The 17,399-nt window shown below is 36.1% G+C and overlaps 1 protein-coding gene across 1 annotated transcript in view; it reads right to left on the bottom strand.

Annotated features, from left to right (window-relative positions):
- The window catches only part of LOC140749843 (apoptosis-resistant E3 ubiquitin protein ligase 1), a 42,122-nt gene that overhangs the window by 21,727 nt on the left and 2,996 nt on the right, over nt 1-17,399 (bottom strand). Inside the window, exon 2 of the mRNA XM_073083055.1 lies at nt 4,424-4,589. Coding sequence (XP_072939156.1) covers nt 4,424-4,589 — 166 coding nt within the window. The remainder of the gene's footprint in view (nt 1-4,423; nt 4,590-17,399) is intronic.

Below are 17,399 nucleotides of genomic sequence, written 5' to 3'. Positions count from 1 at the left end.
GGCAACTACATCATTTAAGGGCCGATGGAAAGATAAAGCTAAATTAATTAACCAAAGTGACAATTCTCAGAAGCTTCTTTAACAATATTCTTAAGAGTTGATTACACTTTCTTACGTATACATATTACATACATATGATACATAGAACGTACGAGTAGTATAATATAACATACGTGGAAGAAGGTTATTAAAAGAACTCTACATAGAGTGCCTTTGTTCTATCACTTCCGTTTTGTTGTTTTATATTGCTGAGGTTAAGATTAAAGTGAGCTAAGATCTTTTATAGAGTCTTTAACAGCCAGTTTCATTGAGTGACCTTTGAGTTTTAAGGAAGGTTTACGATGACACTATTCCGTTAATACAAACAAATGTAACAAATGACTATTTGTGTTTTTGTTATGTCTTTGTGATTTCAAATTCATCGTGCCTGCACGAGCTAATCTCGGTAATGGCTGAAAAAATCTACACAACGATTCTGCTTCATATTATTTGCTTTTATGTGTATTATTTATGCATAAAAATATTTATGGCATCTGGGACACAGGAATAAAATAGAAATGTGAAGTGGAATATGTGTGGATTGTGTGGCCCTTCCCCAAAGGCAATCAGGCGGAATTGTAGAAAATGGTCACTTCAAAATATACATAATGTGTGGTCTGTGGTCGAACCACGCAATTGCTAATGGGTTTGACCCGAATGGAAAAATGTCGACCGAAAACCTTCGACCGTCACGCTCAAAAACAATTTTTGACAAAACCAAATATGGCAGCGACGAATGGAGTTGTGGTCGCTTTGTTTTCGGTACCAGTACACGCTGCGATATTTGTTTTCATGCGAAGTATTGCCATTGTTCACATTTACAGTAGATGAAAACGAAAAACGAAATATACGCAGACATGTTGGACAAATAAGACAGTAAAAAAAACATTTTATGAAAGCAATTTCATTTAAAAAAAAATGTAGAGCTCCAACTAGTTCGACCGTGGTGCATGGCACATCGCCACACTTATTTCTGTTTTAGCAGTATACCCGATATGTTCTGGTTTAAAAGAGAAAAAACAAATAGTTGAGGCATTGCAACTTAGTCTTCAGGATTAGACAATCCTTCTTGAGCGGCAACGACAACTAAATATTAAGAACACTGGAAATCCTTTTGGTTTATGTAAAAGCTATTAGTAAATACTAAATAACAAAGTACATAATATACATCAGAAATAGGCATGGGATGGTGCAGAAGGTGACCCGCGAGAAATTCTATCCGCACAAAGTGAAATTTAACTTATCCGTTACTTTTAATATGATTCTACGTCAAGCGCTGGTTGTTTTGTAGACTTTTTACTCACAACAAAACGGCGAGATTCAAACGTTGAAAAATCCATTTCTAGTTTTCCACGTTATAAAACTTTCTTCATTTGAATTTAAACGGAAGAGTTCAGGGCAAATACTCAAGAGATGAAATATTCGGATCACAATACCGGTATCCGTTATCAAATGTCACAAATAATATTGGAAAGATCCGGCGTCTTTAAATTTGAAATGAATGCCGAAAAGGTGAATACATATCTCTATGTGTTATTGCAGGAGGATAGCTTAATAAGTTAATAAGAAACTAATCACATACTTTAATAAGGTAATGTACTATTTAATTTATTGCGAGTTTTTTTTATTCCTTTCATAGCTTTGACTTTCTCTCTCTCAGATCTCTCTTTACTTGGGAAAGCTTGGGAAGGTAGAGAAACAAACGTTGGTGGCCGACCCATATGGGATGTTTTTGCACCCCCCATGAAGCATTTGACAAGGATTAACGACTGACGACGTTTGCTATGCAATGATTGAACAAACGGTGTGATATGCCCTTCTAAGCGCGGAAGGGCGCATAAGATTAAGCCACTAGCAGTCACTCATCTAACTTTCAACAGCAATCAGTTACAATCCACAAAGAACACAGAGCGTCAACATTTTTTGACATGACATAATTGTTGAAATAGACAAGATTGTTGACTGATAAATAAATTCACCTTTCTTCACATTAACAAGTTTCAAAATAAATTTCACTACAAAATCTAAATAAAACCAAATAGAATTCATTTACGAGAGGTAGAAGCGAATAACTTTTCCAGTAAGTGTTATAAAATCAGAGGTACTCGTAGTAGTCGCGTCTGAATAAATATGAACACGATTACTCCGTAGGAATGTGCGATCTGAGATCGATTAATCGAAAAATCGATCTTTTGGGACGAAAACATCCATCATTTTGATAGATCTCCAGTAATGGATCGATTCAGTGAATCGATCTTTCATCCTGAAAAATCGAAAGTCGATTTTTTCGAAGTCGGTTGATTGTGTTATAGACATTTTTTGGCCGACAGATACGTATTTTAGTGCTTGTTTGGTTCCGATGACATTTTTCTTCGCTATCTTTGCCCTTCTTGGCTGAAAAGAATTGAAGATCGTTTTTTGGAGAATCAATTCTTTGTGCCTCGATTTTTTTGTGAATCCATCTATTACACCTCGATTCGAATAGATTTAGGAATCGATATTTTTCGGAAAGAACCGCCATCCCTATCCCTACTCCGCCAGTGCGATTAAAACTCAGATTGTTTTCAGCGGCGTGAAATTTTCAACGACTCCCAAACGATTCCATCGTGAATAAGGGATTATTTTCCAACACCTGCTTCGGTACTGCCATATTGTAGCGTAATGGAAATAAAAGTGTTTCTTTGTTAGAGATTTTTGTTATAATGATTGTTTTCCAACAATATACTTTTATAACATACAGAGTGTTAAGACATGAATTGCAGAAGAAATATTTGATAAGTATTATTTTATTTACGGTTTTTTTCATTGGATTAAAAAAAAAGCTTTACATTAAGATTTTTACCAAGGATAGATTGACTTTTTCATATCCTTAGTCATCTCAGGTAACCAACATTATTTAAAAAATGTCAATGTTAGGTATCATAATAAAATATAACTATATTTTAATGTGCTACAAAATCCAAAGACAAACATGGTAAATAGTAAAACTGATCCACTACAGATACACAGATAAAAAACTAAAATACTTGACTAAAACATTTTGCCCATAGATTTGACTACTAACGAGCAGAGTTTTACAAAATCGCACGAAAGCCTTTAGATAAGCTCCTATATAATGTATTCGCATATATTAGTGATCGTAACAAGCTGGCCTACATTGTTCAGTAAGCCGAAGCTACAAGTTAGAGCTTAATTAATTTTCCTATCAAATTTGTTTCCACCGTAAGCTGATCAAATAAGCAAGTTTGGAGCGAGCTTTAGTTATAAAGGGAAAACTTTTGTATCATGATAATGCGGTGGTAATTATTTACAAATAAAAACGAAAGTGTAATGGTATCGAACTTATAAGAACATAAATAATGCAATATTTCAAGTGATCAGCGCATTTAATGTATGTCCCACGTTGGGCGCCAAATAAAACATCATGAAGTTTTATAACGTTATTTATAAGCAATAACTTATACGGTAAACGCAGTGATAGCTTAGTGGTTAAGAAACTGAGCCTCTTAATCGAGGTGTCCGAGGTTCAAATCCCACGCACGTACCTCTGATTTTACAAAGTAACGAGCTTATTAGAAATTAATTAATACTTGTTTAAACGGTAAAGGAGGAAACCTGAGAAATCTTTAAAAAAAACTTATATGATCATATAATTAAAAGTTATATTGGCCGTCTCATCAACCTGCTATTGAGATGCTGCATACACTGTAGAGTTAATGCAGAGCGCATCTGTTGAACTTAACATATTCTTGTTATTGGTACGGATTTATTTTAATACAACTGAACGTTTTTAATCTGTATATAGATGTTAATTAAAAAGTCCATCCCGGGTTGAGTTTGTTTCAAATTAATTGTCACTTACTATAACGGCGGAGGATAACACCGTGAGGTAATCGACGTTCCTACGAGATATTAATATTATCAACCGTGTGCGAAGTCTGCTAATTTTCCCTTGACGTGAACGCATACTTAGTAGTGAGTTAAAGATAGACATTTTGAACTGTTTCGTTTAGAATGAAATCTAACGAAACAAAGCGGGTCATCTGATAGAAAGTGCTCTTAAAACATAAGAGTCGCAAATTCATCGCCGACTTTGAAGTAGAGTTATTTATGCAGTTCTTAAAGAGCCCAATGTTATAGGAATACCTCAAAAGAAAGTCTCATTCGTCAATTCCATTTAAATATCTTCAAGAAACACTTCTATATGGGAACAAGCATTTGAGGGATGCGGGTGTATATGACATACAGCAGAGAGTAGAAGACTAGATTTAAGGAGAATCGTCATATACTTATGATCCGAAAGCCCTCTAAAATTGCACTATTTAAGGACAATTGCAAGTATTAGAACGAATTGTAGCGATGAAAGTGAAGATATATGACGTACTTTCCATAGGCGTGTTGCAGGCGGTGCGTGGCGAGCCACTGGCGCAGCACGAGCCGCTGCTGCAGCACGAGCGCCGCGCGCCGCAGCCGACGCTCCTCCGCCGCGGGCAGCTCCGGCAGCCGCTCCAGCTGCTCCGGGGACGCGCACCCCGACAATGTTGATATACCTGGGACAAACAACCAGGAATAAGTACAACTGGTTATTTTTTATATTATAGAAGTAGCAGACGAGCATGCAATCCACCTGCTGGTAAGTGCTGCCGCCCTTGTACATTTGTAATCAACCCCAGATACGATAAGATATTCCTACCAGAGGTCGGCCACAGATGCGCCGCTATTCCTGAGGACTAAGTGGAACGTCTCGGAAAAGTATCCACCACACCCTTCAAACCAGAACACAGCAGTGCTTAACATTGCTGTTGAGGCAGAAATAGGTGTGGTGGTGGTGCCTCCGGAGTCCACAACCACAATGGGTTCTACCACCTTCAGTATTATTTAAAAAATATAAGTTATTAAAAAAAATACTTATTTTAAAAACCTTACTGGTTTAAATGCAATTCAATTCATTTATTTGTCAGATTACAGAGATCCAATATTTCTAGTGGCAGAAAACCATATTATAACTTAAATTATATAACATAAATATAAAACAATTTTGTAAGATTTGTCTCTCTTGTCCTAAATATCATTTTTATCAGATAAACCTTATTTTCATTAAAAAGCTCTTTTATTCAAAAGTAAGGAAAATTATAGGATAATTTCTAAACGAAAATCGAAAATGAAGCCGACGTTAAGCAAGTATCCAATGCAGACGCCATGATATTACAGTTTAAACACACTATTTTCTAAGTGAATAATTAAATTGGTTTGCAAGCGAAAACCCATGTTACACTCATTAATAAGTAAAATACAACGCTCAATAGGGGTACCCTAAGCTAACAAACTGAGAAACGACGATTTTGGTGGTACGGTGGAAACAATAGGTTAGGTATTTTATCGGATAGGCATAGGACAGGGATAAAAGCTACATCTTGGATATATATCTCTTTTTTTCTTAACGAGGGGGAAACTTCAAATGATACCCGGTGCCGTTCTCGGCGCTGCGTAGAGGACTCCGGGATCTCCAAAGGAACGCAACCAGAGTCATCTTAGCCGACGGGGCCACACTGTTTAGTGTGCACGACGGTATGCGACCACATATACCGCCGTCTTTCCTAGGATCGCTGGCCGGGGGGTTCGAGCTTCCACTCTTGTCGCCCGCAACCCTGGAAGCCCTCTTTTAGTCGCCTTTTACGACAGGCAGGGGATACCGTAGCCATATTCTGGTCCCGGAACCACACGGACTAGGAATAAATACAACTGAGCAAAGAAGTAGTAGTATGTTATTAATAAAACCCATACGTTATATAATTTTACATTTTTAAAATCTATGTAAAATTACTGTAAACCAAAACAAGAAAACTCAACATTCTTTGTTTTAGTTCATGAAAGCCATAACCATACAGTTGCTTTTGAAAAAAGCTTTTGTTGCCGCCAGCCAGGGAACTACGGACTTTAATTTCAAGGTTTTTATTCATTGTGTGCTTTTCAAAAGCTCATAATTACTGTCCGTACTCCAATTAATATTCCGTTTCATGGTGAAAATGGTACTAAAGAAGCAGTACTTTATATAATTTAATTATACATTCTCTTTACAAAATATTACACTACAATATGAGTACAATATTAAATTGAAATTAAATCTTTTCAGGTTTTATTGAGTACATAGAAAAAAATACTTTTATACAGAAAAGAGAAAGTATTTCCAAAGAAAACAGTTTTTCCATCATTTACAGTAATTACGACAACAATAGCAGTTTGTTGCTACTTTGTTGCTTGGTTACGGTTCAGCCTTGACCCATAGGTTCCCTTACAAGTACCTACTGTATACTATTACTTTAATATTATACATGTATGTCGCAGGTATGTCGCAAAATCCGACATTTAAGCAAATACCGACCACATTCATAATAGAATTCGATAGTCCTGTCATAATTTTGTCAAATGGCAAGAACAATAATTTACCTAGAACATTATCAAAATAACCAATTCAAGCATTTTATTATACACTGGCTTTTGATCATATAAATAGGTTTTCGTTAAACACAGGGTATTTCGAAAGCCTGCGCCATAATATTTATGATTATTTATATGATTAGATTTCTTGATATACCCTATATAGAACTCACAAATGAATTTATGTTGAATACTTTTATTAAGTATATACGTCAAAAACTCAAAATGTAAAAAGTATGTCAAACAAACATATTCGAAAAAGTTCTCCAAAAAAATATTCCACAATACATTTATTGGTGCCAAACAAAGCAATTTGGGTATTAACCTATCGTGGTTTTCATATTAATTGCAAACCTTGAACTAATTTGGTATAATTTATGCACACACGCTATTGCATAAATCATGCGAGCTGTTGTTTATATGAATAGTGGTTTTTAAAGCGGTTTCCGTTAATTACTAATTTATATTATAAAGTAAATTTTTTGGCCATTTCAGAAATGAACAAATTTAGTATTTATATTGGCTACTTATTTCATGTCGCAAATATCCATAAGCGACGATGACAAATACCAGTTAAGGGTGGTTTTCAAAATGATAATGATTGTACGTTACGTAGAATTCATGTAAACGTTGCACGAACTCTACGTGGTAATTAGATTAACCCATAACGTTTTAAACCGGATTACTTTAATCCTACACAACACCTGGAAACTGTGAAATACTTAACAATATCTGGATATCTAGTGATATAGTCTGTAACTCTGTACGAATTACAATTAATATTGAAGTGTGTCGTAGCATTAGACATAGTAGAAGATCACAGTGATTTCGCAAAATGCAAAAAGCCCCTATTTATTGATTTATTGTATGTCGATACAACGGTAAGGGCGCATTTCGGAAACGACTAAACAATATTGTCTTTAACTTAAAATTGAAAGGCTTTCCTGTCTTTGACCTCTTTGACGTTACCTTAATATTTTTTTCATATTCCCTGGATATTCTTAGAATTAGATTTTCATTACATATTTTCTACTGAAATATGCCTTTAGCTACCGAAATAGCTATAGTCTAAAATCGACGATAGAAACAGCTACAATTTCAACTTCGCTTAGTTGTGTAATACTTACCAAGGGTTGGCGCAGATGGTTGCCAAAAGAAAATAACACAATACACCTAAATTTGCAAGAAAACAAAAGGAAATTCTAATAAGGGTTCCTAAATTTTATGCAACTTTCTTTCCAGATACTAATTGAATACAAGATTTTGAAAAGAAAGACGTCGACAAAGAAGAACTTCTTAAATTCACATTCATATTAAATTTAATCAATATAGGAATGTGAATTTAAGCACAGACCTGTATCTAAAATTTAGTATAGGTACATAATAAGGAGCACAATTCATACGCGGCACTTCTCACGAAAATTAGGCCGCGCTCTGGTATATAATAAGCGCTATGTAATCATTTGAACCATCTTTTTTAAAGAATAAAACATTAAAACTGCACCTCCGGGGCGTATAAGCAGCGATAGCATCTCCAACTCAATCCAAGTGCTACGTGCCGTGCCGCACGCGAGCAAGTCATCCTGTCAGTCCGACCGGCCGTAATTCGCTAAAAACCATCCATCCACAAGTCTGAAGCTCCATTTCTATGTAACTATAACGTAGTAGCAAGAAACTAGACTTACTTGGTGGTTAGAAGAAATTATGTAACTTTGATGCTCTAACTCTTTTCTTTCTACACTCTGACATAAATCCATACTAAAATTCTTCTATGTTTTCCTTAAGAAAATTGAGGTTGTCCCTGATTTAGGATAAATATTAGTACAATTTATCGAAATACATATTTGGAGATCATTTTTATATAATTAAATATTACTAACATTATTTGAATTTCATTCAAAAAATTGCTTCGTGGCTCTTAGTGGGTTGCAGTTATAAAATGTCTCCCAACACTCACGATTTCTCTTTCTAGGCTGAATATTGTTTCTCCACAGCTCGACATCCTCCGGTATCTATTGTTAATGCAATACAAAAAAGTTTTTTGTATGTAAATATGTAATGTAACTTAATAGTTAAATGTATTAACAAGTAATTAAGAATACTGGCTGGTTTTATACAAATAACTTTAATGTTATCTACACCTCTCAAATCCTCATTAACATCCTAAAGTCCGAGGACCCAAAGCAATCCCCGTTTCTGTAAATACTGAATCAGAAATCAATTTCAGGAGCAAATATTTGCCAAAGCCTTTCAGTCAGTTGGCGACGTAATTACGAATTTACCGAGCGTAACCAGTTTAGAGAATCTAAGGTTTATCTGTGAGCCCGGAGCTGACTACCCTTTTCATAAATTTAGATTACTTGTTTGCAAACAACGGATTTTGGCAACAAACACTAATAACTCGTTACTAGTGTGTAACTGAAAGTTTGCACTGTTAGCACGTTTCAATTTGTAGTCCTATTTTGTGATTAGGTATCCAGAGTTATCCTTACAGAGGCTTGACCTAGATGATGGTAGGATTTATCAAAATAAAGACTAAAAATTGTATTTTTTAAATTTTAGCGGGTCCTAAAAGTGCGGTTGCGAGTTTTTATTTCATTTCATTTTAATTTGTCATGGGTTTATAGGGATGTGTGTATGCTCGAACCACCCAGCCAACGGCCCCGGGAAGGACGGCGGTATGTGTGGTCGCATACCGTCGTATGCACCAGACGGTGCGGTGAGCGATAAGCTCACCTGGGCGGAGCCCGACGGGGCAATGCGCTAAGAGGACTCCGGTTGCGTTCCTTTGGAGATCCCGGAGTCCTCTACGCAGCGCTGAGGACGGCCACCGGGGGGGTTTTGGTGCGGTGGGAGTCCCACATAACCCTGTGTCGCTCCCAAGGCATCGGGTACCTTTTGAAGGTTTCCCCCACGTCAACAAAAAAAAAAAAAAAAGGGATGTGTGTATATGTTCATCTCTTTATAGGGAATAAAAACCCTAGATCCGGCATTGTCTGGTAGAGCTTCTGGGTATAGCGGACATATGTACACGAAATTTCATATTTTCGTTATTTTTTATTTGGACTACCTACACAGTATAATAACAATGCGTTCTCTTAGCGCAAGCATTAGTTTTATTTGGTCGTTCATGCTAAATGTATTCCTGTTGTCGTAACAAACCATATATTATTATTTTAACCTTTGACATGACGTATCTGTGTGTAAGACTGCGAAATTTCACTTAGTATCCTGAAGTTTATAAATTAATTTGCTTGTCCGACGATTTTAGAAAAATAGAAATAACATTAGGTATTCGTGAGATAATCATATTTCTTCTTTTAAATTTTATGGTATTGACGGTTTTAAATAATAAATGTTATATTTTGAGCGTCAAAACGATAAGGTATTTTTTTACTAAGTCAGCTTACTCAGCCCTTCGTTCATTAGTGTATTTACTGCTGAGTCACTTCGGGGCCTCCCTCAGGGCGCTAATGCGAGCTGATGCTTTCGATAACGGTCGGGGTGAAGAAAATGTTCAACCTTTCAACTCAATTATATGTCGACAATATCTCACTTGATCTAGGATTACATATACATGCAAAAGCATTAATATGAAAAAAATCGAAGGGAAATGAAGATGCAGTGACCACATTACACTTACAGATCAAGATATTTGATTGTGTTTATTTCATATTCGTAACAGACTGAGGGGCACATATGTACTTAGTATTATCAAATTACCAAATCTAGAATAAAAACAGTAATAAAAACGCTTAAGTTACAATGACTACACACAAGTAATTCACTTGATTTTTAACTAAGATAATTTACTGTTCTAGCATTAAATAAATCTTTATTGTGTGTTTTAGACAAGTAGGTTAGGGCGCAAATATTGTAACGAAATATTATACAAGAATCCTCGTTCATTCATACTTCTTAACTATTGCCTTCACGGGACTGTGTTACGGCCGTTACCAATTAATCTATCCCATTCTATTCCATATTTTATGTACCAAAAATCGATATTTGACAATATCTGCCAACAAGAACTTGTTAAATTTAAATTTTTGGTAGAAAAAAATTTGTATAGATTAAATATTAAAATGGGCGTTACTAACTGTAATTTGGTAATTAGATATCAAAATCATTATCCAATCCAAAAGCCCACCGCGTTTCCACGTTTAGCGACAAACACAAACCAGCCTGTCCGGGGAACGGAAAATCAATTTCGGGGTGCATTGAACGCGGATGCAAATGCACCCCCTCCCCGGGCCCTTGCGCAGGGCACCTGTAGCCCCGGGCCGGGTCGCCGCCGGCCCAGTTGCCCGCCCTACTTCCCGGGATCAACAAGTGATGTACATGCATCGATTGCGGCCGCCCGCCCCGCCGATGTTCACCAGCCCCGCTAAACGCCACTTGGATCGGCATCCATGTCAAGAGGGAATCGTTCGCATACTCACACAGGGCATCAAGATCACAAGTATAGAAATACTAAATGCATATCGATTATTAACAAACCCGTCTCTCATTAAAAACAACATTTCTACTTTTCAATGATACTACGTAAAAGAAGTCTGAAAATTTCATTCTAAAAACCTCTATTTCTTTTGTATAGACAAAAGCGTATTGAAATTACTAAAAAAATAGACGCATAAGTTTGCAAGGTACATATATATGTACGTCTTCAATTATGTTATGGAGATCAAACAACCCATTAATTTTATTAATAAAAACGATGAGAAAACGCTTCTTAAATATTAGAAATACGTTGCCTAATATTTTCATAAAAAGGAAAAAAAAGTTTTCAAATCTTATTTAAAAATCAACGAAAACTAATTACTTACAGCAAAGGAAACCGAGGAACCGTCCTATCGTGTATTTTTGAGATACCTGTGGGATATTTTTAATTACATATTGCAAATGTTGCAACTGCATAATAAAGCGCGTAGCGTTTTCGTAGGCTCGTAGCGGCTCATTGTACCCATATATAACACGCTCGTATCGCTTGCTCGATCATGTGAGCAATTGTTCATAAAAATATAATTCTTATATTACTAATAATGGTGAAAATTATATCATTATTACTGAGACATCCTTCAAGTTCTTGGCAGTGTAGCTACACTTTGAACAGTCGTGGATATTTAAATTTCTTCAAAAAAAAATCGCAATCGGGGTTTTTGTTGCTTTTGTGACCCAAAATGTGAATTTAGAATCATGTCTTAGACTAGATGTAATACAACATTTGTATAAAATACTTCTATCACAGCATCACATTAAAAAAAAGAATTCTTAAGCTCTTAACATTCCCGCAATTCACTTTTCCAAAGCTCTACCATTCTTGCATCTCAAAATTCATCTTACTTGAGACGAGCTGCAATCTGAGACTATCATTATTTGCGGGCAAGTCTGCTTGAAACAAAGCGACACATTCGCATTGTTAGAGGCTCAAAGATGCAGGCGGACATTAAGCCCGGGGAACACAATCTTAAGCGCTTCAAGCTCTATGGAACATAAGAACGATCTACATTTAAACCACGGTCTCATTTTCTTGCTCGTGCAGTAGAATATGTATACTAAGATGCAACTTTTATTCAAAGAATGAATGAAACGCTTAAGTTTTAGGTCAAAGAACATTCAGGCATTTTATGCGTTTGCTAATTAACTTGGTTGTTGCGGGTTATTAATTACAACATACGTTATGAATATTCATACATTAATTATCATATACGCATTACTTTAAGACTGCTGAGCACGTGTGTAAACACTTAGGTCTTAGAAATAAGTTGAAGGAAAAACACACCGCGATATCTCAGTCCGGATCAGGGGACTTCATACAATTTTAGAAACATTATAAAGAACTCTTTAGTAAATCGAAGATTTATTTTCTTTCACTGTACAACCAAATTACAGTTAATTTTTAATAAGCACGTAACACATGCGATCCTAACCACTTTAAAAAGTTATAAGTGGAATAGATGTAAGCAATAATCTTGTTATATTTAGCCAAATTGCGCCAACACGGTATTCCGATGGAATTCCCAGCTCCGATCGTAACTCAATTAATATTTCAAATACCAATACTGATGCCGACAATCGACCTACAAGAACTCGCTTTTCGCATTCGATACATACCTACAGCCTTTAGAATGCATAGGTTAAGTTCTAAATGAGGCCTTTACAATACGTATGCTTGTAATGGTCCCAGATTCCGCTCCCGCCGCGCACACTGATAGCGAATACCGATTGTCTAACTGCATCATGTTGGAGCAGCGCCAAGCCGCCATGTTGCAAAATAAAACACCCTTCCACCCTTCAAGTTCTATTCAACTGATATGCAAAATAGGGTTCAGTAAGATGTCTATAAGTAAGTTTTCAGATTAGCCTATAAATTTATTTTAAGTTGAAAAGTGAATGGAAATTTTACCACCGAATCCACGAAAAGTAAGAACATACAAAACAACAACATTAAATAATAGAACTTATTATAAACCATATTACTTCCTGATAAAGGTATATCGGTATCAGGAGACTATCTGTGTATTAAGTAGTTTAAAAATAAAAATCTTGACTCAAAGAACTTAAGAATGAACGTCGCAATCGAAATTAAAATCTCGGACTTTAATTTCGATTGCGACGAAAAATGCCTGCCCAAAAACAAATCTCGAGATACTTTATGGTGAAATGGTTTATGAAAATAATTTGAAAATATGAAAGTTTCGTAAAACCATCCTAGCGATAACGAAGCAGCGAGCAGAGAGAATGAAGACTTTTTTTTTATAATATAGGTGTAGCAGACGAGCATGCAGTCTACCTGATGGTAAGTGGCTACTGCCATCTGTACTGGACATCTGTAATCAACCCCAGATAGGATTAGATATTCCTAACTGAGGTCGACCACAGACGCGCCGCTAGCCCTGAGGACTAAGCTGGAACGCCTCCCTTACCACACCCTTCAAAACGGAACACAGCAGCGCTAACGCTGCTATTATTAGGTAGAAATAGGTGTGGCGGTGGTGCCACCGGAGTCGTACCACAAAGGGTTCTACCACCTTTAAAATCAGATCAGAGAAGAATCATCAAATGATTCAAAACGATTCAAAACGAAGTCGCAATTACATCGGTATTCTGCAAACACTGACTGTTAATATTCCTGTTTAATCAACGCAAAAAGAGACATATTCCTCATTTTCTTATCATTCTAACATGGAGGTTTCACCTGAGATAAGTAAAATTTTCAAACTGCATAGCGCTTTGGAAAATCGCCAAGCCGCCGCCTTGTTCCGAACACGACATAAAATGTTCTTATCGAATGAATGCGGTAAATTAAAGTTAACACAATTTATAGACGAAGCCACTAATATGTTATCCTTCAAAGACATTCAAATATATGGTAGACCACATTTAATCTCTTTGTTTTCCTTAGAGATGCTCAAACGTGATTGCGGATAAAAACAATGTTCAAATATAATGTTTAGTTTTAACTGACGTCCACAGACGAGGTTAATATACTACGTAAAAATAATTTGCTACTAGAAATGTGAGCAACATAATAGATACAAAAAATAATAATAAAGATTAGAGATTTCCAGACTTAAACATTACCAAATGTCTTAGGAAAAACCAGGTGATCCATGAAACTGTAGAAGATAATTGGGATCCTTTGGATTCAGAAGATACCGGTAACCGGTTTGATGGTGGCAGTTAGAGAAGGTCTGACAGTGGACCGACTGATGGATGGATGAACGGTATATTTTATAGTCGAATATATATGTATTAACATCTTCACGTTTTATTTGTAGTTGTATATTAACAACTTTATGCGTAAACTTCTTCTGATGGTTTTTGGCTTTTCTCAAGGCTCTCGCAATGGGGATTGCGGTAAGTGTACTTATTTGGTCACACCATTGGGCAAGAGGTCGGTCACAAAATTCTTCCCTTCCACCTTATCCAGCATAACTAATTTCTAGACGTGATCCGATTGTCGACATGCTATATGACCTAAGTATATAGTAGGTATGAACACACATATGTACAAATAGCGACTGAAATACATAATCGCGGGTAATTAGCGTTCGTTCCGCGATGTAAGCAACAAACAAATGTGCCTCATTATAAATATTTTAATTTAATGGTAAGTCGAATTTACTGCACAAAGTAGACATTCAGATATTTCGTACCGTATGAAGTAGCTCATTAGAGCAAAGAACCGCTAAATACCGAGTAAAAAAGACATAAAAAATTTCAAAAGTATTTATTTAAATTGGACTTGAAAGAACTTAAACGATATTTTATTGATATTGCGCTTTATATGGCCCAAAGTTCAAATTTATCTAAAATATAGACAACTGATAAGACCCAAACCTATACAAAAAGTAAGACTTAGCTGACCTTTTCGTCGAATTGAAAAATATTCTATTAATTAGCAAATTACATAAATAACTTAAATTATTGGAACTGATAAAACAATTTCATACCCGTTTACAATTTTATTATTTTTTCAGATACTAAAAACAGTTGTATATAATGTTATTTATTAGTTATATCTACAAGCGCCTTATATCTTTTCCTCTTACAGAGAAATGAAAATTAGACTGTATACCACTCGGCCAGAAATTTATTTTTCCCTGGCGAGGAATATTCAATACCTCGCAGCGCATGGGATTATATTCTACAATCCCTCAGTCCGCTCTGCCCGTAAAAATATTACGTTTTACTATGCAATGCAATATACTATTTTTAACACGCTTTTATTATCAAGTTGCGTGGATTATTTAGGTCTTAAGTTTTTATGTGACGCGTTAAATTTATAAACATTGTTGGTTTGAATCGCTTATACTATATTTAGAGATCTCCTGAGAAACCTGCTCCTGTGCGACCTCAATTCCACCAGTGGCTCAGGTTTACCACGCCCGTCAAACCACTTCTTACACCATTGCCTCAGCCTTACCACACCCTTCAAATCAAACGCAGCAACACCTAACACTATAGTTAAAAGGCAGAAATAAATAGATATCGTGCCTCCACAACCAAACCACAAAAGGTTCACTCCCAATCTTTACCATGTTTTAATGGGTCTATTTTTTTAATAATATAGGAGTAGCAAACGAGCATGCTTTCCATCTGATGATAAGTGGCTACTGCCACACATGACTATCTGTAATCAACCCCAGGTAGGATTAGTCATTATGACGTGGGGTCGGCCACGAATGCGTCGCTACCCCTGAGGACTAAGCTGGAACGCCTCGGAAAAGTATGTCTCCCTTACCACACCCTTCAAACCAGAACACAGTATTGATTAACACTACTGTTAATAGGCAGAAATATGGGTGGCGATGGTGCCGCCGGAGTCGAACCAGAAAGGGTTCTATCACTTTCAACTAAATTTCTATGAGGAACCACAGATTACCTATCCTTGGGCGGTATCTAAAAAATATTTGATCTCCGTCCATGTTTTAGAAGTGAAACCAGCAATCTCATTAATAACTGTCAATGTAGAAACGAAACAAGAAGTAGCAGCAAGGTCAGGGCGCTGTCTAATGGACGGCGACCTTTTTGAATCGGTTCCAACTGGAGGCTTGGGTATAGGTACAAAAAAGCAAACAAAAACATAATTCTCCTCCCTTCTTATGAGAAGAAAGTTTTAACATACGCATAGGTATAAATATTTCACAAATTAAATTGTAAACAATATGATCCAAGCTTTTACAAATATCATATCATATTTAAATTGAAGGTGGTAGAACCTTTTGTGACCATCTCGGAACAGCCGCGTCAAGCGCCGCTCCGCTTTAAACGGGTAAAGAAGACATAGTGTTTCAACTTAGTCCTCAGGGGTAGCGGAGTCGCATTTGTGGTCAGCCTTAGGCAGGGATTTAATCGCATGTACATGGACAGTAGTAGCCACTTATATCAGGTGGACTACAAATATGTTTCCTACTTCTAAAAAATGCTTACTTCAAATGATGAACGTACTAGGAGCATTGAAATAAAATCCGACGCCCTTTCCGGGATACAGGAAATGAAAGTCGAAAATGGAAAATCCAATTTGCCAATGAAAAATTGCCTTTGTTCTCTTCGTTGTTATACGTCAATTAAATTGTTTATGAAGACGAATCAATACAAAAGCGATAGAACCGATACTCGAGTGCTTTTCCTTTTATACGTGTTTTTGACTATCTGGTAATAAAAGGTAAAAGGTACTTTTTACAGTTAAAAGCGATGGCATCACCACCACTTCATGACAGTACCACTACTTTTGTTACGTTTACGTGACTTATCGTTCTCGATCGTGTTAAGGTAGGCCAGACCCGTATCATGGGTGAGTAACACGACCATTGACGGCAGTAACCACTTTAACATTAAATATCGCATTCCACTTAGCTACTTCCATTATTGTAACTAAAATACTTCACTTTTTCATTATTCTCAGATTCAAAAATTCACACTCGAGAAAAACGCTCTCGGCAATTATAAGATGCTTAATATTTTATTCAAGCATTTGAAGAGAGATTTTTGTAAATTTATTTTAAAAATTTATTTCGCCCGCTTTCAACATTTCAACATTTTATGTGTCGCATATTCCCTTGTGTTTATAGGTCAAAGAAACTTTGTGCACAATTTTCATATGAATGTTCATAATTTGTTCTTTATCGAAAATTCCTATGCGGTAAATATTCGTCGATTTTGTAGTTGGAATGTAACGGGCTAGTAAAGGCATACAGAGATAATGCAAATAAAAGTAAAACTTCTAATACAGTCGAAGGTTAGCATAGCAATATAACTTTGATTGCCTTTAGCTTTGGCTTAAAAGTAAATTTTCTGATATTTTCGAAGTTTAAGATTTGTTTGACTGGATGACTCAGATAAATTATTTTTATTTATCTGAGCTGGATGCATATATCTTATTTAAAGACAGAAATTTGGCGTTGACTCTCGAGTCG

The sequence above is a fragment of the Epargyreus clarus genome, unplaced genomic scaffold (genome assembly GCF_041222505.1).
Source record: "Epargyreus clarus isolate Ecla_fem2 unplaced genomic scaffold, WU_Ecla_fem_2.2 ptg000018l, whole genome shotgun sequence".
In the NCBI taxonomy this organism is placed as follows: domain Eukaryota; kingdom Metazoa; phylum Arthropoda; class Insecta; order Lepidoptera; family Hesperiidae; genus Epargyreus; species Epargyreus clarus.
The sequence above is the reverse complement of the archived record's forward strand: the minus strand, read 5'-3'. Positions and strand labels throughout refer to the sequence as shown.